General features: G+C 46.0%; 1 protein-coding gene across 2 annotated transcripts in view; it reads right to left on the bottom strand.

Annotated features, from left to right (window-relative positions):
* BAHD1 (bromo adjacent homology domain containing 1) overlaps positions 1–24,540 on the bottom strand; it is a 35,150-nt gene extending 10,610 nt beyond the window's left edge. The window contains exons 1-2 of one of the 2 annotated variants that reach the window (XM_052695360.1): positions 24,405–24,540; positions 1,278–2,918 (exon numbers count right to left, since the gene is read on the bottom strand). In XM_052695360.1, the coding sequence (XP_052551320.1) occupies positions 1,278–2,901 (1,624 nt within the window). In that variant the 5' untranslated portion in view covers positions 2,902–2,918; positions 24,405–24,540. The remainder of the gene's footprint in view (positions 1–1,277; positions 2,919–24,404) is intronic. The other variant, XM_052695358.1, reaches the window with a different exon arrangement.
* Positions 24,541–25,951: the final 1,411 nt, after the last annotated feature.

The following is a 25,951-nucleotide window of genomic DNA, read 5'->3' as shown; positions in this document are numbered from 1 at the left end:
TCACCAGAAGGAATCACCCTGTTTTCAGGGAGGGCTGAACTCTCAACAGAACTCATCTGCACTGCTGAGTCCTTTGTGAAGCTGGAGGCAGTGGCGTGAAAAGCTTCAGGAACTAAGTATTCTGACATGATCTCGGGGAACTATGCAGAAAAGTGTCAGACAAGAACACACTGCTGAACTTGTTGTCTTGCAAGCTTTAAAAGACACTAACACTGCCTAAGTCCTGCTGTAGGAAGCAGCACCATGACAGCAAAGATATTTCAGGAATACAGAAATTATACCTCAACCAAATGCTCCCATGTTTCAGTAGTCTCCTACAACGGAAGATGACAAAGCCTTACTTAAACTGAGAGCTGAACCAAAACTCCATCCGCCTACCTGAAAATCTATTTGGAGTAGCTAAGTCATGCCTTCCTTTGACTCGAACACGTGCACGTAGTTAACTGAGACATCAATGTTTACACTTCCAGCAGCTGAAGCAGCAGCTTTGACTACAGACTGCAGCACTAGCAAGCGGCAGCGCCTAGCTTGATGGCTTTTACACAAAGCACTGGTGTCTGGTAACCACAGCACAGCAGTTCAGCTTTAAATATTTCAAAAAGATGGATTTTAATAGCAAGGGCGGAGTGCCGACAATGTACAAAGTTAGAAAATAAAACCCAAACAAACGGGACTGAAATAGGCCAGGCAAACAAGTACCCTACATCTTACACCATTGCTTGCCCCCACTCACTACAAAGAAATTCAAGCATCAGTTCAACCAGCAGACTCAAACTGAATCACTGCACAGCCCTGCCAGGTCAGATCTATAAAGCCTTACAAGACTGCATCCCCTACACAGCTTTCAACATCAAGAGTCTTAACAACGGAGGCACTGCCTGCTTCCCCACACTGCTCTGCGGTGATGATTCAGTACCAAGAGCAAGCTTTTGGGAACAGAATGACACTATGGTGCAGCAGGATAGAGAGAAGCCTTGCGGAGCATCTAGGAATTGAAACCACTCATTTTACACAGATCAAAGCAGCTAGTTCCAGTGCAACAAGTCACGAGTCATCTCCTCACTGCCTCAAATCTTTCAGCAGTTCCATGCCTTCCACACCAACAGGACCTTTCAATGGAGAGAAACCCTCTGGGCTAAAAATAGAGGGAGGATTCTTTTTGATCCATGGCAGAGATCTCAAACTTTGATAAGCCATAAGATAATCACCACTGCCCCAGAGAAGCCCTCATCTTGCTCAGTGTTCCTAGGAAAACAGCCTCGTGCTTTGCACCTTACCTGCTGCAAAAGGCATTTTGTAGGGGTAGCTGTTCCGTCCTGTGTGCACACTGCTGATCCTGCCATCCGGCACATGTACAACACCACAGACACTGTAGCTGTTGATGGCTGTTCCTTCTCCACAGCAGTATGGGGAGCTGCACCAGTGGAGTGGCTGGAAATGAGTGCCTGATGGCAAGGAACCAGGCGATACCAAGAGCCCTTCACAGGTAGCAGGCTGCGAAAGTTCGTCCTTGGGGTAAACTGAGCAGTGAGAGTAGCCACGGTATCCACTTTGGCCATAACAAACATAAAACCCGTTCAACGGAGCCAGATCTGAGGATTCATAGAGACAGCCACAATCTGTGTGATTCCCAGGAACAGGCAAAGGGGGGAACTGCTGCACAGGAAAGGAAGGCTGATGAAATTCCTGTTTGGGAGTCGGGGATTTCTCTCCAGGTCTTCCATATTCTGGCTTCATGGAAGCTTGCCCACCCATGAGCAAAGGCAGTCTATGGTAGAAACCCTCCATACTAGACTGCGATTCATAAGGGACAGGTTGGGCTGTCCTGTAGAGCCTAGAGGAGTCCTGCTGTTCTGCTTTCCCAAAAGCACCCAGAGTGAGCCCTCGCCAGCTGTGCTGACCTTCCATTTTTAAGCTGGCCGCTTCCTTTTTGGACTTGACACAATTCTTCCTATTGGCTTTGGCCCATTTGAGCGTAGACTTTGAGCAGTGGTTCTCAGACTTGCCCTCTCCGTCTGACTTACTCCTCTGCTTCAGGGGCTGGTCTTTCTCATGGGTCAGCTTCAAGAAAGCCACAGCGTTCAGGCTGGCCAGTCTCTTTGGGGTGGGATGATAGGAGATGGCACTATCCTCTCTCCTTAACCCGTCATCAAAGACCTCATCCAGTGAATGGTCACAGCTATTGTATTTCTGACTGGCCTCATGTCGATTTTTGCCTTTACTTGTTTTCACAGCTGTCTTTTCCAAGGCAGGCCAGCTGTCACCTGCCTTGCAATGCATGCTCTTGGCAGTACAGTCCCCACTGGCTTTGGCAGGGTCCCTCCGAAAGCGCCTGCCAGACAACAAGCCATCGTCCCGCTCAAAGAGCAGATTGTTCACAGCCTCCGCATTCAGAGAGGCCAGTCTGCGTTTCCTGGGCTCTGAAGGAGCAGCATCAAGGTCTTCCTCTGTCCCTGGATAAGTTACTGTGCACTTTTCCCCAGCTGAATCACTCTTGCCCGCCCCCACAGGCTTAACTTGTTCTGCAAAAAAGGTGGACCCCAACTCTTCCACCCAGCTGGGAAGTTCCTTTTTTTTGCAGCTGTGGGTCTCTTTTGACAGAGATCCAGCCACATCCTCCAGCCTGGTGAGAAGCACTTTGCAGGTCTTTTTGTTCACTGAAGGGAGCAGACGTTTCCGCAGCGGGTATGTTTTTCGGACTTCCTGCAAATTCTTGCTTTTGCTTGTCCCCACAAATCCACTCAAACTGCTGGCAATCTCAGTGGCATCCCTGTCCTTTTGCTCGCTGCACTCCGCCTGAGTCCTGTCCATCCTCCCGTTGCCTGTGGGTGATGAAACCTGGCCAGCAGAACCAGCTGGACGTTTCAGAAGGAAAAGTTGTTTCTTCCGGGCATGCGTCATAGGATCAATGTCTAGTCCTGAGAACAAAGAGAAGAAAGCATACCTATTAATACAGACAAGAGGGACTCATCTCCTCACAACACATCAAGTGCCAATTAGGAAATACTTGGGGAATCGTGTTGCTATACACAGTCAAGCCTTTTTGGGTGACAGGCAGTTAAGCCAATTAGGAGGCAGGATGCAGTGAGATGTGGGTTAATATTAAGCTACAGAACACGATAGTAATTAAAGGTGAGGTAGTACAGGAGCCAGCTTTACCCAGCTCCCAGTTCAAGTAAGTTCCCTACTAAAGCAACACTGCCTTGAACATGCTACAAGCTCATATCTAGTAAAGATCATCTGAAACCTGGTCCAGGGCACACAGTAGAGATAAATCCCAGGTATTTGACTGCTTGCACGTTGTTACAGGCAGGTGGTTTCATTGTCACCTGAAACAATTAGAAGAAAAACAGAGTCCACCTACTCACATAAAAAGTAAACTTCATCTATTAAACAGACCTATCAACATTAATAGATTAAATACATGCAAATTCCTGCACAGGTTAGAACCTGTCTACCTGTTGCTGTTGTCTCTTTGTTAGTTGCATTTTACAAAATCTGTGGACACTGTTCAAATTATCATGTTTGGCAGAGAAGCTTGAACAAATATCACATGCTTTCAAAACACATTTATAGAAGGAAAATAATTAGCTGCATAACATTCCTGATTTTTCATTTAGATGGTATGTCAAGACATCCTTAAAACAGACACAGATGTCTGAAATATGAAGAGATAAGATTCTTTGTGCTGGGAGAGGTTTGCACAGAGAGGAAGCACCAAAGAAAGGCAGACAAGCCCCAAGTGCCTTTATCTGGTATCAGTAGCAGAGGTTGGTTGCCCACCTTCCATCATGCCCTAGGCTTTCTGGCTACTCCAAGAGCAGCACCTTACTGCTGAGTGGGCTCTGAGCAGCTGGTAAGCAACAATAGAGGAATAGCTTCATCCCAGCAGTTTGTTTGGCCAAGTGCTGGCTTCAGAGCTATGCAAGCTAATACTGATTTTTTGTTTCCCCTTGTTTCTTTCTAGCAGAATAGTTACTGTGCCTTTGTACTCTTGCGTTTCTACTTCAGCAAGTGACCTGTGGTAGGTTTGTGTCAAATATTTGAGGGATTAAGTGATGCTGCAGTCCAAAAGAACACGTATTCACAGAAGAGTTTAAAGGCAAGAAGGGATACAGCAGGCGATATCTACAAACATTTTAAAAAGAAAGTCTAATTGACTAATACAGAAATCAATTCAATTAAGCCTGTATCGGAGCACAGGAAACAGCAGAAAAGGGCTGTTTCTTGCATGGAATGGTATTTATGAAGCAGTCAGATTTCCATTATCGGCACCAAAATGCCAGCCTTCAGATTAACACCAATGTAGGAGCAGCCTGGTTACCCCCACATCAAGTATCCAGCTGCAAGACATCTCAACTGACACAATCAGCACATGTCTGCTACTTCTGAGGCTGCTAATTAAAGCTACTGCATCTGTAGCAAAGAGAACAAAGCTACCAAATTACAAGAACTGTTCATTTGATATGGTTTAATCAAGCTGATAATTAGATTATCTATTTGAAATAGACCCAATGTGTTTTAACTGATGTGCTTATATATGCATTAACTAAAGGAAAACTAGGAATTGAAAGCTACTGTGGCTTGCACAATATTTTGCAGACATCAGACTCTTTCCAAGGTGTCTCAGGGTAATGGAACACTTATGCCCCATCACACATGGGATAACTCTATAGCCTGTGCCTAAACTGCAGCGCTCTACGGTGAGCAAGCATTTATGTATATACCCATGTTGTTTCCAATAACCAACGCCAGTTCTGGAAATTAGAAGGATGGTTATCAATTCAGACTGACAAGTTCCCCCCAAATCAGAGTAATTCTTGGAGAAAGCAGACACATTAACCACATACAACCTCTGGAGTTAGCAAGAGAATTTCTATTTAAACCGTGCAAACCAAGGTTTCAAAGTGGTAGACCAAGCATCCTACAGAATCATGCCCTAGGGAAGATTACATCTCCATACAGGCCTGTGGTTCGTTTTACACCTCTAAACCTATTTTCTGTTGTCCCCAACAAAAGATGGAGCCTCCAGCAGAAATGGTTAGCAGAGATGGGAGAAACCCAGAAGAAACAAGTATGACTTACTTAAAAACCAGCATCAGTTATCTCTGTCTCCTTTAGCTCTCACCAATCTTCTATGAGCAGCAGTCGTCTCCTGACTACCACTACTCATCTGTCACATGCTGGGGCTTTATACTCCATCAGTGTTTGAACGAGGAAGAGATTTATTAAAAACTGAGTACTTTAGACATGACCTTGATCATACCAGACCTGCTCAAAAGATATAAAGAAGGCTGGGACAGATTGAAGGAAGGTAATTTTTCCAACAATGAAGGGGAGAATCATTAACAGCAAGAGCGGTAGTCTTCCCTGTTTGACCCCATGGAGAGGGTCAAGACAAACAATAGCTTAATTTAAGTATCTTTCCTGGAACATAAGCATAGAAATGCTTTCTGTTACAGTACTCCACATGAAAACAGATTTTTAATACATACATTTCCTCCCACTGCCATAAAACCACCTCTCTCCGCAAAGCCCAGAAGCAAGATCTGCATCCTGGTGCAGCACAGGTAGCATCGTCTTGCGCATTGTGGCATATTTACAGGTAATACTCCACAACTGCTTTCATCACTGACAATTGCAACTGGGAACTGAGTGAAGAGAAGCACTCGAGTTGAACTCACAAAGATGACAGTAGAGATAGTCAAAAATCACACTCAAGTGGGAAAAGCACCAAGATTCAACACAGTACATTTCAGAGAGTCTCAGTTGCACGAGCTCTTTGACACAAGACTAATCAAGCAATCACAGGCTTTTATTAATTACTTGTCAGTAAAAGAAGGATATGTCTGTACAGATCTCCTTGTCGCCTGGTCTTCAAGTTCTCCCCTTCTACTCAGAGCTCAGCTGCTTGAACACTATAAAGCATTTGTCTGCAAAGGAAGAACTAAATATCTGAAAATTTGTGCAAAGACAAAATAAGCAAACCCCATATGTTTTGGATAGCCATGCAAATCCTTTAAGTGCCAGCAAAGAAAACAGCTTCCCCATGATTGTAAACCCTCTGAAATGCAGCTCTATACAAAAGCTACTGAAACGCAATCAAAGTTAAGTAAAACTGAGTTCTGCTTTGTTCCCTCAAAAACTTCCACAAGATCCTTGGATAAAGAAAAAAAATCATCCATGTTTCTTCCTGACCTACTCAAGTGTTCAGTTTGGAAATCAACAGAAGGTCGTTTTTCCACGTCAAACCCCACTGAAAACCTCAAATTAGAAGTGAGGTGAATTCTCTTTGTTTTCAAAAGCACTCAAAACACACCTCCTTTACTCTGCAGTATCTCAGAATTGGTAGTAGAAATAAACTGATTTTAAGCCTGCAAGTGGTCACTTACAAAGCATGGCTGAAAGGTTCAGTTTCTACAAAGGGAAGTTTACCATGATATTGCTGCAATAAAACAACTGCCCCAACCCAATTGAAGCTGAAGTGTTTCTCTCCCTTTTCTGATACAACTCAGTAGTAGAGGTGGGAACAATCAGGTTTAGCAACTATAATTACTCCTGTTATTTCAAAGCAGTATGTGAATTTATAATGAGACTGGCTAGGGGTGAGGAGAAGATTCCAACAAGTGACTTCATAACCCCCAGAAGCCACCTAGCAACATTTTAGATGTTAGATCTAATCCTTAACATCTCTTACAGATAAAGACTCTCAACCTTTTCCTGAAAGTACTCTCATCCCTGAGAATCTGCTGTATTTCTCAGTTCTCTGTGTTCGTACACAGGTGCAGAAAGAGCTACTTTGAGCCTTCTGCTACAGAGGGCTGCAGAGATGCCACTACAAGTTTTGGAGACCGTATACAGACACAGGCACCAAGACAACAAACAGCTAAAGCAGCAATTTATTCACATTATGAGCATGCATCCAGAAACAGGCACCAAGTCTTACCAGATTGCTCTCCTTACCTGGGATTCATAAACTCCTTCTCTTTCCCCAGCATAACACACAAGCAGAGCTTCCGAATGCTGCTTGAAACTTAAATATCTGACAGTGTATGATTCTTTAGAAATCAGAGTCACGCAGAGCTTACCAAGACCAGCTATTCACAGGGAGTGCCACATTCCTTTCAGCTGGGAAGGAAGTATCAGGGCACTTCACCCTATGCCACCTGCGTAGGGCTTCACAAAGCAAGGAGGAAAAACTAACTATACCCAGAAGCCTCAAAGAAATCACAACATAATCAGAAGAACTGAAAGTGAAAATACTTACAGCAGAACCACCCATCCCCTGCGTGCAGCAAAGGAACTGGATTGTAGGTGGGGAGACACTAATAGTTTACTTTAGAAGTGAAACAACTTTGACAAAGCAGCTTGGCCTAGTCCTCTGCATCCCAAACCCACTGAGCATTCTCACAGATGAAGTTGCTATCCCCTTCCTCAAACTGGACTAGTTTGAAAGAATTATATGAGAACTGTAGACCACATCAGACTGAAGAAATTCAAACCAAAATGCACTGGTCTAATTTTGTGCTGTAGTAAAAGCACTACCCAAACAGCAAAGTCTGAAGAGAGATGATGCCTCATTAGCAGGAAAAAAAGCAAGTGTCTTAACAGCTGCACTTTCTGTAATCATGCAGCTGCAGCATCTGCCTCTCCCTCTCCATCATTTGATTGCAAGCGAAATTAAAAGACACCAGTCTGGGACTACCCATTCAAGTACCACTTCCCTTCCTAAGCTTTGCTATGGAGATGCACCGGTTCCAAGGAGACGATGCCAAAAAGAACAGAAACGTAAAGTTTTTAAAGCTTCTAATCCATTTGGCACTTTAATAACAGAGTTACAACAACACGAATCTTACTCTCCATGCACAGCATTGTTTTGCTGACTTTCAGTCCTTGTCCACTGGAAGAAGTTATGTGTTCTTGAAATGGTGCAGCTTACACTGTGACAACAGCCCCATAACTGTAGATGCTGGGAGTATTGGCTCCTTTCTCCTTGCTGCTTTTAAAGTCAGATCATTCTCAGCACTATAAAAGATATGCTGCATGAAGAAAACCTCCCAGGATCTCTTGGAAATCTGAGTAAAGCACAGAACTGTCAGGTATCCCAGGCTGAATTGCCTAAATGCAGTGCAAGTCCCAGGAGCATCACTTCAATCTTAGGCAAACTGAAAAATTAAAATTGTTATGCACTACAGTTTGTCTTCTTAGGGTCCAGCTCTGATTTCTCTTTGGAGGCTCACTGAATGCTTCGTCATCCTCATGCTCCAGAGAAAACTGTCAGACAGGGCACGTACTGCAGAAAAGGCTTTTTCCCCTCCCCCATCACCATAATCCTTGCCATTTGCCAGCACCTCTTGAAAATTAGGTGAATACTCAAGTCCATGCTTCAAAAAGGCAAGCAACAAGGGATCTGGGGTTTGCTCCAATTCCTGCACCACCAAGAGAGGCTCTCTACAAGTGTATGGACTGCCTGCTCTGCTCCCTGGTCCTACACTGGCAATTACAGCTCAGTTGTGAAAGCCCATGCCTCAGCCACACTGCTGCAAGTACTGAATAACATGTGATCCATGATAAATTGCCATGCTGAAGCAACAGCAATTATCACTGGATGCTTTAAAATTGAAGTGCTATGCTGATCTGAAAGCAATGGCACGCTGAGAACAACACACGCTGGGGTGCACTCCCTGCTTGCCAGCTGACCACTTGCATAAACAGGAGCTAGACCTGTTAACACCCCAGCAGAGAAGTTGCACAGCTGATTTCCTGGGAGAGCTTGTCCTGTCCTTGGTTATCTGCTTTCACATCTTGCCTACTGGCAGTGCTGTAAGCACTTTGCAGGGAAGCCAGAATTAAATTTCTCTGGCTGTTCTCACACTCTCTACAGCCCCAGTGAGCAGCTCTTGCAAGGGGAAGGAAAAAGAAGAAAAAAAAAAGCAGAAAGAGGAAATAAGAAAAAAGAGAAATCACTGCTGCACCACTGAAGCCTGACCTCAACACATGAAAGTCAAAGAAACCAGAGCCTTTCCAGCACCTGGAGCAGCAAGGCATTTCATTATCAGCACCATGACACAGCTCATCTTCCCTGGGCAGTGCAGCCCTTTTAAAGACTCAGACTCAGCAAGTGCAATTCTAAATTCCCCAGGCAAAGTGATGAGGGAAGCCTAAGCCAGCACCCTTTACTGGTAGGGAAAGCATTTCATGTCTACTTCATCTCCCCTGGCACTGCTGATAGCTGCAGCAATATGCATGCTGCCAGAGCGGCGTTGGTCCCACAGATACCTCCCAAGGGAGGGTTAGATGCACCTTGTACATCCTTTGGCAAAGAAATGTACCTGCTTTCAGAGAGGAGATGGGTATCAAGAGCTGCTCAACTAATCATCTTCATTCACTAAAGAAGTTTTTTTTTTTGCTTGCACACTGAACTAAACAGTTCATCACATCTAGCTGGGAAGAGCCAATTCTTTCTACACAAGTGGAAAGGCATTATCTACAAGTTAGGAGGAAACTGATGTTTCCTTGTAATTGATGACAAGGTGTGTTATTTGTGGAACTACCACGATATCTGGAAAAGACATACTCCTTTTCAGAAAAAGCACCAGCTTCCCCCTTCCCCCATTACCAGTGCTACGAAGCTGCATTACTGTGTCACCTTTTCAGCAACAAACTACTGCTCAGGCTGAATGTTCAGTATCTGCTATAGCAAAGAACGCATCCGCTGTAAGTACAGAAAGAAATGCACGACTTGAGCAACTCAAACATCAGACCAAGCCTCACAGTCACAGTTTGTTTATGTACCTACACTATAAAGCACTGTTTCTAAGGCAAAGAGTGTGCTGAAAACCTGTCTGAATAAACACGATCAGTATTTCCAAACCCATTTCCTTCCATCCTGCAGTCATCCATGGAGCCTCTCAGCAGCACCAGAAAGAACCCCTGGCCACTCCAAACCTCAGGGCCAGGAGCCACTGGGTTTGCATGTCTTTTCTAAACTGCCTGGTTGTGCAGAGCAATTCAGCGACCCTGGGGAAAAATAACATCCATCCACGTCATTAGACACAAGCAAAGAAACATACAGAATGGCAACCCCCTGCCCAAAGAGAAACCATTTCTTTGCCAATGCAAACACTGTAATTATTCCCCCAGCGCAAAGCCCACTGTTGGCTTCTCACCTCTCAAAACCAACCTTTAAAAAAGAAAAAAGCAGCAAGTGTGACTAACCAAGCCCCCAAGCACGCCCTGTGATGAAAGCCCAGATAAGGCAGAGGAAAGCCCTGTGCTTGCAAATACCAGGACATGAGCCCTTGGTTGGAGATCAGCCTCAGCTCATCTCAAGGCTAAAATCTTTCTAGCAAGCACTCAAGCTTCAGAGATATTTTGACACTCAGCCTTCTCTGTACCACTCCCCAGCACATCATTCGGAACAAATTCCTTTCAATAATGAAGGCAAAGTTCAGAGATTAAGCAAGAATAGCACCAACATAGAGGGAGGTGCACCACCTGAGAAACAGAAAACAAGATTTACGGATTACTAAAGGAAAATTTTCAGCTGCAAGCGCAGCCTGAGACATTTGCATTTGAGAAATCATAATTTGATCTCTCCCTTCACACAACTCTAAGAAATACCAGATGCTCAACCTCTCCCACCCGTACACAATATTTTGCAATTCTTATGAAATACCCAAGATCATCAGCAGCAACCACCACCATATATAAAACACTAGAACTGTTTAGTACCTATTGTTTATAAGGAATTGCCTACTAAGACTTTAAACCAGTTCAGTGTGAAGCTGCCCCCACGACAGCTATGCTAACAGCACCCAGTAAGACACCTATAAGTAGTCTGAAAAACTAAGTCAAAAATAATTCTCCCACTTTGACAGTCACATTTTTAGAAGGAGCACAAGCTTTGCCAAGCAAATTAATGAAGGTTTAAAAAAAAAAAAAAAAAAAAAAAGGCCCTGTTCCTGATTTTTCATATACGCAAAACTCAAGCTAAATTCCTACACAGCAAAAGGCTGAGTCTGGTGAAATATCAATCACACGTCATTTTGCTCAGAGAGCCCTGGCTCCATTCCTGCTTACATGACCAAGATGGAATAACAAATTACTTCCAATAAATGATTTTGAAGAGCAAGCTGCAAGATTTTTCTACACTTAACATTAAAGCTCTTCTACATAATATCATCGCCCTCTTCCACAACCACCTCAGCAATTTCCTCCAACTACTCAGCTTGAATAATTTAAGGTGTGCTGTGATTTCATGGATAACACATGAAACTGTGCCACCTTTCGGGATTCCAGCAGCAGGTGCATCCCTGCCAGCTCCTCTCCATTTTGCAAAGCTGTCACTGCTGTCCTGTCTCTGGATCTGGACTTCTCTCCTCCTCTTTCAGGTAAGTGCCTCCACGAAGGTCTCTGGAAGCCCTCTTAACTCTTTTTTGCTGAAAACTGTCAGCACAGCACCCCTGAGATCCAAAGATAACATGCTCATCCTCAACTAGCTCAAAAGTCTTAGAGGAAATGCAAGAAATACAGGACATTCCTTCAATTCAGTTGTCACTTACTCAACCACCTTTACATTTGACCTGAAAATCTAACTCCAAAAACACTGGTATTTACCCTTAAGTAATTTCACCTGATTTCTGTAACTTCAGCACATCAACCAAAATACAGAGCCCCATCTCCACACCTAAATCCTCAGAATTGTGGCTCCAGGTACTGACTTTCTCAGTTATAATCCCTAAGAGAGGTGCAGGTGAGAAACTGGATTTGTTTCCTCTTTATAGTCAAAATGCAACACACATTTCAAAAGAAAAGATTTCCGTATTTATTTTTTTTAATCTCTCTACCCTCACTCTCCTATCACTCTTCTATCACCTCCTATCATTGAAATAACAGCATCCTCCACACCTCCCCAGCCCAAGAACACAAGCAACAGAAGTTAAGCTGTGCAGTTCTCCATTTGGGAACATCATTCCTAAGCCAGAACTCAAGTCAAAAAGCTGCTTAGTTACCATCAGAATTCACCAATCATTCTCCTCCCCATGTCTCATAACCCACAGTGAACACTGTGCAGACCTTATGCCTGGAGCTGACCATGCTGCATTTGAACTTAGCACTGGAGAAGTAGTTCACTTGTGGCTGCAACTGGGATATTCTCATCAAATCAGACAAAACTAGAGACCCGCAGCTTCAAGATGGGAAAAGTTATAGATTCCTCTTCAAATTTCACAGCTCAACTGTTTAATGCACTTGGTCAAGTACCCCCCCCCCCCCCCCCAAAAAAAAAAAAAAAAAAAGCACAACTGAATGGTGCTGCAACACCTCCTGATAACTCAAAGGAGAAAAAGCTTCTTCATTCCTCTGTTTGCCTCACTTCCTCACTTCAGCTGTGCAGGTGAGTTTTCTGGAGCTGGATGTTTTTTGAAAGGGGCCACTAGCTGGCTCTCCATTAAGGTAATTAGATACTGAAATACATGCAAGCAGGTAGAAAGGTGGGAGAGGGTTGCAGATTCAAGAGCTCAACTTGCAGGAAATCCTACATCACAGCTGCGCTGGTACAAGAGACATGTTTTACTTTTGAACCTAACATTACTAATGTCTTTATCACAACAGACTGAACCTCCACCAGCCACTCAGCGATTAAAGTTAATTGCTTGGTCATTACACTTTTCATTACCAAGCAATTAGCCCTTCAAGGTTTTTAAGTACCCGGCACTGGCTCTTCCCCAGATTATTAGGGGCCTGGGGTGGGCTGGGAAACCTGAGCATCTCCCAGGGACCACACAGCGCTGTCAAGCAGACTTGGAAGAAGGGACAGAAGTTCCAACCTAATGCCAACCTAAGTTTGATCGTTTCAGCCCAGGAAAGCAGAGGGACTCAACACCTATGTAGCCGTGGGTCCTGAGCAGAGGAGAGGAGTTTTAGGAGCATTTCTAAGATTCTAATCTAGCAAAAAATCACATGGGAGCAGAGTCCGAGGCAAGACAGTTGGGTGCTACATACCTCCAGAACTGTTCATAGGTGTTAAACTGACAGAAACCACAAGCAAAACGGAGGTGATTCAGACCCCAGCCACTTTTGAAACTCAAAGCCCAGTTGCTGGAATGTCGCTTCCACTGAAGCCCATTTAACTCCCATTAGAAGCTGGCCCAGCTCCTTCAACCTTTACCTGCATCATTAGAAGTATATACTTAAACAGACACATTCGCTGGCACCCAGGTTTGATCACTCATGGCAACACACATTCCCTTTAAATGGACTGGACAGGGTTTCCAGATCTGGGCTGGGAGTGATTTGTTTTATATCCACTCATTAACTTGCATTTATATACCTACAAGTGCATGACACTATTTGGCCATTTAGAGAGGGAGTGATTAAACATGCCTGGCTTTCAGAGCAATAGGTACAATAACGTGCTTCAGTATGGTGAGCCATTTAATGACACTGAAGTACTTTTCAAGTTACATTTCACACAGCTGGAAGGTAAGACAAACAAAAAAAAAAAAAAAAAAAAAAAGAAGAATCAAGAAAAGTGAATAAATTACACATTCAGCTCCAAGAGCTTTGGATTGAATATTCATTGTTCTGGTCAGTGAGGGTGCTCCATAGAGAGGGACTCTGTAAGGTTATGCTATACAACCTTACTCAGAAAACATGCCCTAAGAGCTACACGTGAGCAAGTCCTGCTAACGGCAAATATTTGGGAGTCATCAATTTAATTTGCCTGGCTGCTGCCACTTGACTTGGTTAATGCTGAGCAGGAGGAACAAAGTGTTGGGTTTTGCCCCTCAGTTATTCTCAGGCTGCTTCTGGAACATTCCTCAGGGTTCACAGCATCATCTTGATGGGCCAAAGGAGCATCTAATAGAAGTTTAAAAGTGTCCATCAACAGGGACAAATTCAAGATTGCTATGCTGGACAGGCAGGAATAATCAGTGGCATAAACGCAACAGGTCAGCAAAGCAGCACCCCTCAGAAGGGGGCCAAGGTTTATTAAGGAGTACAAGTTGAACAGCCAACTGTCAAGAAGAAACAAACATCATTCTAGAGTGAAATTCCTAAAATGCTGGATGGAAGGAGAGGGGAACAGGCTCCAGCTCATGTCTCTGTGCTGTATCCAATGCAGGACAAGCCAGAGAGCAGCGAGGGAGTAAGAGCAACCAGCAAGGAGAGGGCGTAGGGGCTGAAGTCATGCAATTAAAAGGGTGGAGGGAAAAAGTTTGTAATGTATAAACTGGCAATATGGCATTCTCCAGGGGATGAGAAGGGCTTACACTGCACTAAGGGAGATTTTAAAAGATTCTGCCTGCATTCTTCCCTCCTGCTGGGCTAGAACAAGCATCAGACTGCCTCAAGAAGTTGAGGTTAAACATAAAAGGTTGGAAGAACAGCTGTCAGCAATGTTTTGGTACAGCTCATCCCCTGCCCCACAGCAGGGTTCATTACAACCACTCCAAGGTCCTTTTTTACATCCTATGCTGCCAACAGGTATGTGGCAAAGGGGACAATACAGTTAGCACAGGAGCTGGGAAACTCACCGGTGATTTTTCACTGCCTGGTTCACATGCTCAGCAATGCATCTTCCTCCTGATTCCTACATCCATCTAGCATCAAAATCTCAGGCTAACGGCACTTCCCAAAAGATATCATGGAAAAAAATAGGCTAGTTAACAGAAACAAGTGATGGGATAGCTCCATACCATGTAATTGCAGAAGCTCATGTACAGGACAGACATTTTCTGGTGCAGATAAAGTCCTGAGCACCAGAATTTACAGCTTGCTTCCAGGCTAGAATAGCGAATACCTCATCTATGCCCAACACCTTTCACACCAGACATTTTGCTTGCAGCCTTGAAGCCATGAGAAGGGCCTATTTCAGCATTTGCCTTGAACAGAGGTACCATTTCATTCCAAGGAGAAGCCAGCAACTTCAGGTGTTCAAAACACTTCAATTTTCATACCAGAGAAGGTCACCATTAAGCAAGCTTGAGCTCCAGAGGACAAGCAGACATCTGATTGCTGGCAAAGAAAATGTAATTAAGATGTTCTCTTTGGAACCACAAAGCTTTTGAGCAATTCAGCTTAGTTTTATGGAAGAATCACAGGTGCCTCCAACTGGATTTTCAGGAAGGTCCCTTGAAGTCAGGCTGTGATTTCAAAATACCCAAATGCGTTAGATGGGACAAAACCCTTTAAGTGCTATACAAGGTGCTCCTCACAAACAAACACCTTGACAGTTCACAGACACCCTGTGCTTCCACCAGCTCTGGCTTCAAGGAGAGTACAGTGCAGAAAAGAGCAAAACTTTCGATGAACTTTGAGTATTGGCAAATGGAGAAACTAAACAGCACTGCTCCTTGATCATCATCTCTGGAATCTGAGAATGCTGGCTGGGCTGTAAGACCAGAACACACCAAGGTACCCAACACGTGGGGCAGAGGACTGGGGAAAAGAAATGCCCTCCTACATCCAAGTTGCCTGCACAAGAGCACCAGCGTAGAAGACACAAGCAGTTCAGAGGTAGAGCCTCCAACAGGCAAAATTCTCAAGTGGATTGCTGTAAATCTGACCGGAGAGAGATGCCTGCAGCTGGAGGAGCTGCCAGCTGACACTGAGCCAAAGCGGCAGCAGGAGACACTCACAGCTCCTGACTGAACGATGGAAGAACCGGCAGAAAGTTTCCAGGAGCTGCTGGAAGAGAGAAGAAAGCTACATGCAGCAGGCTTGGCTTACCCACAGTACGTGCAGACACAGATGGGTAAGCAGTTGATAAAAAAGAATGCACTGCAAAGGCCCCCCACCGTGCACCACCACATTGTCCCAGAGTCCAAGACTACCAGAGCCAGTTTTGCTGCTGGCAGTCCAAATATCCAGAGATTTGATCCAAAGAGGATCCGATTTGATGCCGGACAACAGCTGCAAAGAGCTTAGAGCTGAGGAGCTTCAGCCTCAGCCTACAGTTACAATACACAAGGATACAATACAACCATACAGGATATCCCCAGACACCAGGATTTCTGCTTCTGCTTCAGTTATTTGTCACAGTAAAATATTTTTAAATCTGAGCAAGCTAGCAGCATTCTTTAAACTAAATGACAGATAGCAATCAGGTTTAGAGCTCCAAAGTGAGAATCTCTCTATTCATTCCAGTAGCCAAGATAAACATTTTATTTAATGGCTGTGTTAACAGGCAGAAATACACCTCTCTCTGGAAAGCAAGGCATTCTGACTGCTAGAGAATTTAAACTCTCATTTAAAGGGAAATTCCTATTAACAGGGGAAAACTCATTTATTCTGAACAGAAACCAAGTGCAAATTTTGTCTCTATCTCCGTACAACTTTAGAACAAAGAGCAGAGAAGCTTTTCAGAGCCCCATGGATATAAAAGTCCCATTAGTTCTCTGTGATGATCCATACAGTAGGCTGAGGGGGCTACAAAATAGGAGAGCAACAAGCCACACAACTTTCTGCTCAGGGTAATCTTTCAGGTTTCCTTTTGCCTTGGGTGGGAGATGAGCCTCGAGGTACTGCAGTACTTCCTGAGGTAAGAGCAAGCAGATACTCACCCACTTCTCCAATTCTTTCAGCATCACCTATCACAGTACTGAAACAGTACAGAAATACTGTGCGTACAGCACTCAAGATGCTTTGCTGCTCTTTTAACACTATCAGAATACTGATTTTTGATTTGCCTAAATTTTCAACTTGTCTTTAAAGAACAAACAAACAAAAACTGAGACTCCTTTGGGTAGGAAAGAGCAAACATTTACTGCTCTCAGTCCAGAGGAGGATCGACAGGTTTTTATATGGGAAAATTAGGACAGCACTAAGCAAAGCAATGGGGAAACATTAAGTTCTAAGAGCTGGAATGAAATCTTGGGGGCAGCCCCCAAAGCCACTTCACTTTTTATTTTAATTGACTATGTTTTATCTACACCCAACAGCCCACCTACAGCCTTGTCAAAGAAGGAAGTATTCCACACACTATTCTGTACAGGTTTTTGTAGCTAACCAGGTTTTAATCATGTTGGAGTACCAAAAAGCAGAAATGTCTCTGGTGTGCTCACCTTCCTGCCCCTCCATGGTCCATTTCTCACCATTGCCTCCAATGGTTTCCTTGGAAACATACGCAAGCCTAAGTTGGATTGACATACATTTAGTGGACAGATGGAGTTTTGAGCAGCCTGAAATTCAAGGCCAACTCTCAGGATAAGTCACAATATCAGTGCAAAAAGCACACTGGAAGCCCTCCATTCTTTGTGGAAAGCTCAAGAATCACTTAATTACTTGGTAACAAGCTTTGAGGCAGAACCCTAGGCAAGGTCAGCAATTACTTGTTGTATTAAAACAAAAGAAACATTTTTGTTTGGAGGGAAGCATCTCATTTTTGTTAAACGCCAAGAACACAGAAAAGTTCTTCAGCTTGTTAGTGGTTTCAGGCAGGACAAGTGATGGAAATCACACATAGGCTCAGTGCAGACACAGTTCACAGGTAGCGATGCACCTGCACTGTATGCTTGCACAAAGAACTTTGGTGCCAGACTGCAGTGTATTCCTAACAACTGTTTTGGAGCAGATCTAATGCTCAGATAGTGAGCTACAGTTCATAAGCAGAGCTGCATCCTCTTTGTTGCTCAGCATCAAGAGGCTCAGGGTCTTAAAACCGTATCTTTACAGAGGTCTCTGAACAGCAGTTTCAGAAAAGCTGGCAGTTTATTCTGAAACAGTTATTCTCTGGCTCTTCTTCCACTACCTGAAAAGAAATGGATATTGGAACAAATGGAAATGACTTTTTCAATTTCTATTTTAAGGCTGATTAAACAATCCCTCCCTAATTGGGCTGTTTGTTCTCTCCCAGCTTTGAAATATTTTGCCTCTTTGCAACCAGAACACAAGAAAAATGGTAGAAATCCCTATTACATTCCTAGACATCATCCTTTAAATAAATTACCTAAGAATGTGAGGAAAAAAATGATAGGGCTCTTGAGAGGGAGAAGGGGCACAGATATCCTGCCTCCACTGATACAAGGTTCCCCATTCCCCACAGCTCAGTACTTGGGCTACTTCTTTTCAACATCTTTATTGATGATCTCAACAAGGGGACTGAGTGCATGCTCAGTAGGTTTGCAGGCAACACCAAGATGGGAGGAAACGTTGATCTCCCAGAGGATAGGAAGGCATTACAGAGGGACCTGGATAGACTGGATTGATGGGCCAAGGTAAACTGCATGAGTTTCAATAGGGCCTAGTGTCATCCTGCATTTTGGTCACAACAACCCCAGACAACCCTGCAGTCTTGGGGAGGAGTGGCTGGAAAGCTGCCTGATGGAAAGGGACTTTGGTGTTCTGATGGACAGTCGGCTGAACATGAGCCAGCAGCGTGCCCTGGCCAATGGCATCCTGGCTTGTATCAGGAGTTGTGATGAGCAGGACCAGGGAAGTCATCTTGCCCCTGTATTTGGTATCAGTGAGGCCTCACCTCAACTACTGTATTCAGTTTTGGGCACCTCAGTACAGAAAGGACATTGAAGTGCTGGAGCAGGCCAAAAGAAGGGCAACAAGGCTGGGGAAGGGCTCGGAGAACATGCCCTACAAGGAGAGACTGAAGGGGCTGTTTAGTCAGAAGGAGGCTGAGGGCAGACTTTATTCACAGAATCACACATTGCTCTCTTCCAGTACCTGAAAGGTGATTGCAGTAAGAGCAGGGTTGGTCTCTTCTCACTGGTGACAGGACGAGGGGAAATGGCCTCAAGTTGCAACAGGGGACGTTTAGGTTGGATATCAGGAAAAAATTATTTACAGAAAGCGTTGTTAAGCACTGGAATAGGCTCCCCACGGAGGTGTTTGAGTCATCATCCCTGGATATGTTTAAAAACCGTCTGGATGTGGTGCTCAGGGACATGATTTAGCAGAGGTTTGTTAGCGTTACAGTTCGGTTGTGGTTGGACTTGATGGTCTTGAAGGTCTTTTCCAACCTGGGCAATTCTATGATTGTAAATCATTCACTAAACAGTTAGGGATACGTAGGAGAACTGGGTTTACTAAGTTTGGGATTCAGGACACAAACCCATAAAAGCTAAGTTCAGCTCTGCTCCTTGTGCAGTTGGCTGAAATGTAAAGAATTCCCAATTTGAGATTCACCTGTCCAGAATGTCACCTGTCATTTAGCCAGGTGTCCTAAAGAAAACCTCTTTTCCTCTTGGTCTGCACATGATTACAGCAGACAAACCTCCTTCCTCTGCTACCTTCCTCACACTGGAAAGATGGTTTCATCTCCAGCTTTGGTTTCCTGCACTGATTCCAAGCTGGACACAAAACAAAACCAAACATGCTTCTTGCATATTTGTATGTTGTTTCGTTAAATAAACATCACCCTTCACTTTACTCATCCCTCCAAATCATTGCTGTTTATCAATATGATTATTGCTGTTTGCTTCCACACTGCACCTCCATCCTCCCTCTGCAGAGGGAGATGCATTAATACCCTCCTCCAAAAATCCTTTCCCCTTCCATGCTATTCTCAGATCAGCCAGAACATGTTCGCTCCCCCTGCACACTCACATAACACTGTCACCCTCACCAAGTCCCCTCCATTTTAGGACCTCGTTAAATAAATTAAAAAAAAAAATCCAGTTGAAAGAAGTTCCCCAGCAAAGGCTCTGTGCCAAGCAGGCACTTTCCGACTCAGGCAGCACTGTGAGCACCGCGGTGCTGCTGCTCAGCCATGCTCCCCACCGCAGTGTCTGCCCCTCCAGCCAGCAAAAGTCAGCTCCTGCCTCTCCTCCGTGCGTGCCCGCAGTTCCTTGGCTGCGGATGTAATCCCAAGCTAGGTATTCAGCAGGCAAAGACACAAAGAGGACACGATAGAACGCTGTGCAGCATGAAGGCAGACGGGAGCGGGCTATTTTCAGCGCTTTGCACAGGCCACAGCCAGGAACAATAGAAGGCCGTGCGCGGTGCAGGGACAAGGCAGCAGTGCCCACGCTGCTCGGTGCTTCTCCAGAGCTGTGATTTTATTTCAAGGATGATCATTCAGACGGCAGCAAAGCTGTCAGGGTTGAGTCAATTGAAAGGAAGCACCTCTTCTTTATTTCTGAAAGCATCGTAAATAATTTGAAATATCGATACGCAAGCAGACATTAAAACACGAGACCTTTTATACAGACCAAGCCTGCTGAGCTGGGCAAGCCACACACACTCAAAGCCAAGCAGGAGAAAGCTCTTAAAAAAAAAAAAACTGCCTGAAGAACAATGGGTGCCAGAAAGCATTCCTGTGATATGGCTTACAAAGCAGGAGGGAAAATCATCGTTTCCTTCTTTAGTCACACCTTTGTTCCAGAAAATCAGGACACAAGGAACACAGCAACCTGCAGCTCTGAAGCAAAGCACCGTCTTATTCTCAAACATGATGCAATTTAGCAAATTTAATAAATCCCATGACTACAGGTGCCCAAAGCATCCTGACTCAGCCCAGCTGCTGTGCGCAATTCCCAACATCTGGAATAGCACCAGGAGCACCTCAAGAGCAACTATGCTGCTGCACCACTCTGCTTCTGCAGGGGATGGAGGTGCCACGACACGTGCAAAGCCTCCCTGCCCTGATCTCTCCATCACTGTGAGGCTGGTCTTCATCCCAGCGCTGCAGTCAGCACCTCACAAAATCCCCTACTGTGAGCTGGGACACTCAAACAGCAAAGGAAGAACTGCAAAAAGAACAGCTGGAAGCAGCCCTTAGCAGTAAGCAAACCAAACATCTTAATGAAGATGCATCTGCAAGGCAGGGTTTTTAGAAGGTGGTAGAAGGAGTGCTCCTGCATGAAAAGCTTCAAGTGAGACCCTGGTCATGCTGTGCTCTCAGTGAGCCGATGCACATTCCTTTCCCATCTTAATAAGTGTTTATTTGCCATGCTCCACTGCTAACAGTGTAGTTACACACACCAAGTGTGTTTGCTTAGAGCCACCAGTCTCACATCAAACTAAACCGCGTGTTTTCATGGTACTTTAACCAGCCAAGGAAGGACCAACCGTCCCCTCCACTTAACGCAAGCGAGCCCAGGCACTGCTTGAGCACATCAGGCAAAGAGCACAAGTGTCCCATGTCTCATTTTCAGCTTGCTTGCAGTCAACAACCACACACCCCTGCAGAAGATACTCCTGAAATCCAGTGCTTACCAGTGATGAACTGAGTATAGGAAAACTAATCATATCTCCAAAACCGTTATCCTCACTTCAGCTACTCCCACCCAGGTGGAGGCTGGATGCCCTCAGCTCAGTGACTTCTACCACACATTCACCTGAAACATTCTTTGGGATTTATATTAATGCATCCATGCTCATGCAGAGACTTAACACATAAAGAAAATATTTAACAAAGAGGCTCAGGCTGCCTGCCTCTCCCAGCTGACCACATTTGGTGCACCCAGCCAGCTTCAGTTTCTGCCCTGTCTTCAATGGGGTTTTGCTTGCATCACAAGAGAAGAAATAACATTTAAGAGATTAATTAAATCCCAATTCCCAAATATTGACGTAAGTGAGAGAACAGGTGCAAAACGAATTCATCTTAAACCAGATTTGCATTTATTCTGCTTAATGATACCCTACGCTTTTGCTTTAATGACAACAGCACTCCCTCATTTCACACTAACACAGTATTGCCTTCACCCCATTCTTTCAAGGGAGGATTCTTCACTTTCACAGAAACACTGCAACTTCCTACTTAATTTTACTTCTTTCCAGTAAAAGTAAATGCTAACAATCAAGTTTGGGCAGTGAATGGATGAAGGCCTATTGCACTTTTCCAACCAATCATATTTCTTTCTGTATTGAGAAACAAATCCATCAGTTTTAGATTTAAACACATCTTCCCCGTTCAAAGGACACTGCTTGCCAGCATGGGGAGGTTGTAAGTGCAAAAACTTATGAGGGTTTCATAACACTCTCATTAGAGGTAATTCCTTCGTTCAAGAGCAGCAATCTGGCCACACATTTTAATATATGTATTTACTTTTTTTTTCCATTAGAAGTGTGCAGAGGCTGCTGCTGGATGGCTACTAACATTTCCAAAGAATCACCCTTTGCCCCAAAGGCTTCCAAAATTAATTGGAAGGGCATGGCTCCCTGTGAGTACCAGCTAGAAAACTCTTCCCTTTTTCCTTTCTTCCCTTTCCACACTTTACATCCAAAAGTTACCAATGGTCCTCAACCTTCACTGTTAGAGGAAATACTGAAGATTGACATAGAGCTGCGGGCACAAAAATAAACAGATTGAACACAGGCCATCAGTAACCTGCCTTCAGATGACACAAACACATTGGAAAGTGAAGCAAAGCAAAAGAGATCATCAGAAAACCTTATGGCTGGGAGGAAAGTCCCTAGAAGCCACCACACTTCCCTCACCATCACATACAGAGATATCCGGAATGGTGCCAGCCCATGGCACAACACAGAAGTTTTAATTTTACAGCTTCTCTAGGGTGTTTATTTTCCAGATTTTGTATTTCTCAGTTATCCAAACTGCTGTTTCATATATTATAACAACACGCTAGCTGTAACCCCATCAGCTCGGCTGCTTGGGCAGGAAGCAGTGGTTTGTTACTGCCACAGGCTGCATTGCTACAGTTAACCAATGGGGCACAAAAATCCACACCATTTGCACTACCTCCAGCACCAGATTCACCTGCTTGATTTCCCAAAAATAATGACCAAAAGCTTTCTCAAAAGGATATCCACCAGACCCCCAGTCCATACAGTGCCATGATCACACAGTAACAACCAACACCATTGGTATCAATTTGTCCGGCAAGAGGAAAAATACCACAGAAATAATAAGATTACCAGGTTGGCAACAAGGTATTGCAGATGGTTCTAAGAACGACGAAGCACAACCTTAAACTTAGTCAAAAGAACCCAGCAGCTTCTAAACCAACAACTTTGGGCTACAAAGTAAGGTTCCAATTGTTTTTACCTCCAAACACAACAGTTCTCAGTAAAATTGTACCATTCAAACGTCGCTGTCAGTCCATGCCAAAGGGAGCATATCCAGGAAGGGTTTTCCACTCCCACAAAGTTATGTCACTCACAAGTTTGGGGTTTTCCAGCTCATTTTATACCCAGGAGTAATGCTACATGTCACCACAGACACAGCAGTTAGGAAACCCACGCTGCTGCTCTATCACTGCATTGAATTAATTAGGAAAACAAACAGAAATCAATGCTCAAATAATAATAATAATAAAAAAAATTCAAGTGCTGGTAAATCAGCCTAAGGCACACTTCGTGACCACAAACAAGTATTCAGAGAGCTCCAGCTGAACTCAGGAAGGACTGAGGTAGCTCAAAGATGACACACACCAAGAATGGCTCAGGATGAACACTTTAGCAGGATATTCCTGGTAAAGATACCAGCAGCACACTGCTATTTCAACCACATTCACGTTTCAGAAGCATCAGTCCATCACACAACAGGAAGCCTTCAGCTGAGAATCTGAAGATCCCAAAACTAAGCGCTCATCAGCAGGACCGAAGAGTTCGACCTTCAATTGCACCTAAGTGCTGAATGGAACGAGTATCCGAAAGCTCCCGACAATTCTGACTTCGGGCCGGTGGGGGGGGGGGCGAGGGTTGGGGTGTTAAAATCCAACCAAACCCTCTTCCACAAGGAGAACGGGAAGGAAGAGGCACAGATGAGAATATATCCCAAATGCTGATTTTTTTTTTTTCCCCCCTTTTCCCCCCTTAAGATCTTAAAGCTCGGCCCGATCACATGCGCCCGTCTCGTGGAAGCAGCTGGAAAAGAGGGAGCCAGCGAAGCTGCCTCCATTAGAAGCTCCGCTACACAAAAGAAGAAGAGGAAACGGAGCAACGGGTCCAACGGGGAGAGATGTGCAAGCGGGCAAGTGCAGCACGAAGAGGAAAGGTGAAGAGATGGGGCTGTAAATCCGAACTCAAGCACGGCTCCTGAGCACCTGCACCGGGCGTGGGACAAAACGGGGAGAAGGTCCCACAAATCGAGAAGCACGTAGGGTGTTGAGGTGGGGGTTCGGACTGGGGTCCTACAAAAAGCAGCCGCCCGACGCCAACTTCTCCCTCGCACAGCCACACAGGGCCGTTCCCCTCAGGACCCGCTTCGGAGGAACCTACGCGCGGACGCTCCCTTCACGAACCGCTTCAGGGAGACCCACCCGGAGCCGCTCCCCCTCAGGAGCCGCCCCCCCCCCCCCCTCCCCGGCCCCGCCGCCTTTGTCCCGCCGAGCCCCGGGGGAGCGGCCCCGCCGCAGGCCCGGCCCCGCTCCCAACCGCCGCCCGCACCTGCCCGCCCGGGCCCGGCCCCCCCACCTGCCGCTTCCCACCCCCTCGCCCAAAGTTCCCGGAGCTCGGCGGCCCGGCACCTGCTCTCGCCTCACCGCGTGGGGACTCACCCCGGGTGGGGCGAGATCCAGCGGCGCCCGAACGCCGGGCTCCGCGCTGCTGCGTCAGCGTCGCTTCCTCCGCCAGCACCGGGATGGGGATAAGGCGCTCTTCCCCGCCGCCGCCGCCGCCGCCGCCGCCGCCGCCGCCGCCGCCGCCGCCGCCCGCCCTCGCCGCAGGGCGTCGCGATCCAGCGCGGCCCGGGCGGGCGGCGCGCAGAGGCCGGGAGCGGGGCGGGAGCCGGAGGGAGGGGAGGGGGGGCGGGGGCTGAGGGAAGGGAGAAAGGGGGGTGGGTGAGGGAGGGAAGGAGGTGCCGCCGCTATCACCGCCGCCGCTCGCCGCGAACTCCCCGCAAGCCGCCCAGCCCCTCCGTCCTCCTTCCTGCTTCCTCGTCCACAGCCAATCGCCGCCCGCCGCTCCGCCGCTCGCTTCGCCGCGGCGACCAATGGCGATCGGCCCTGCTCGCCGCCGTCGGCCAATCGCCGCGAGCGGCCCCGCCCCCCGATCCCATCCCCTCAGAGGCCCGCGGCCCCCCCCCCGCCCCCCTAGCCTCGAGGGAGCCCCTCACAGCGTTGGCGGTCCTTCGCCCTTTCGCGGGCTCTGCCCCTCCCCAGAGCCTTGTGCCCGTCCCCAATGGCTGGTTGACAGTCCCCGGGGGAGCTCGTCCCACCAAGGGGCTATGAACAAAAGTTGAGGGGCCCCATGCGATCCCCTGGACCCTCAGCTTTCCTCACACAGCCTCCCCAAGAGGGCGGCTGCAACGGGTAGTTTCCTGAGGAGAACCCGCTCCCGTCCAACTGTTACCCCTCAGGGCCGTTTATTTCCCATTGTTTGTCCCCTTTATGCGCTGTATGCTGAAAAAGTTTCACTTCGCAGGGTGTGGGGAAGAAAAACTTGGTGTGGGTGACACATGAGAAATCATGCTGATGGTGCAGCCATGAAGAAGGGCAATCCTACTACTTGGTGCAAAGATGGTCGCAGTTTTGTGTCAGTATATGGCAATCTTGGGCATTTCTACCCACCTCATAGGCTTAAATTATGGCATGTTTTGGGATGAAAAAAGGCCAGATCCCCAGTGCTTGGCTCGATGTCCTCATCACTGTGCCCAGCCCAGAGGACTCCTCCAACACAAACCCTTCCAACACAGACTCCTCCAACAGTCCCAACACACAGCAGCAATTCCTTTTGTCCCCCAACCAGCATGGCAGTCAAACCCCTCCACATATTGACAAGACTGGTTTAAAAACCCACGGGTGATACATTGTTTTATCACAGATATGGTGTCTTGGGTTGGTGCAAGTTTGATGGTGGTATTTTTTTGTTGTTGTTAGCTTGTTTTCACCCCTCAACTTCTGAGAAGTTCAGTGTATGGAACAAGCAACTGAGAGGGAAAAATCATAGAATCATGAAATCGTTTGCATTGGAAGGGAGCGTGAAAGGCCATCTAGTCCAATTCCCCTGCAATGCACAGGGACACCTACAGTTCCATCAGGTGCTCCCATCCAGCCTAACTTTGAATGCCTCCAAGGACAGGGCTTCCACC

Source organism: Tympanuchus pallidicinctus, unplaced genomic scaffold, assembly GCF_026119805.1.
Source record: "Tympanuchus pallidicinctus isolate F22 unplaced genomic scaffold, pur_lepc_1.0 scaffold3, whole genome shotgun sequence".
Taxonomy (NCBI): Eukaryota; Metazoa; Chordata; class Aves; order Galliformes; family Phasianidae; genus Tympanuchus; species Tympanuchus pallidicinctus.
This window is presented reverse-complemented; position numbering and strand designations above follow the sequence as displayed.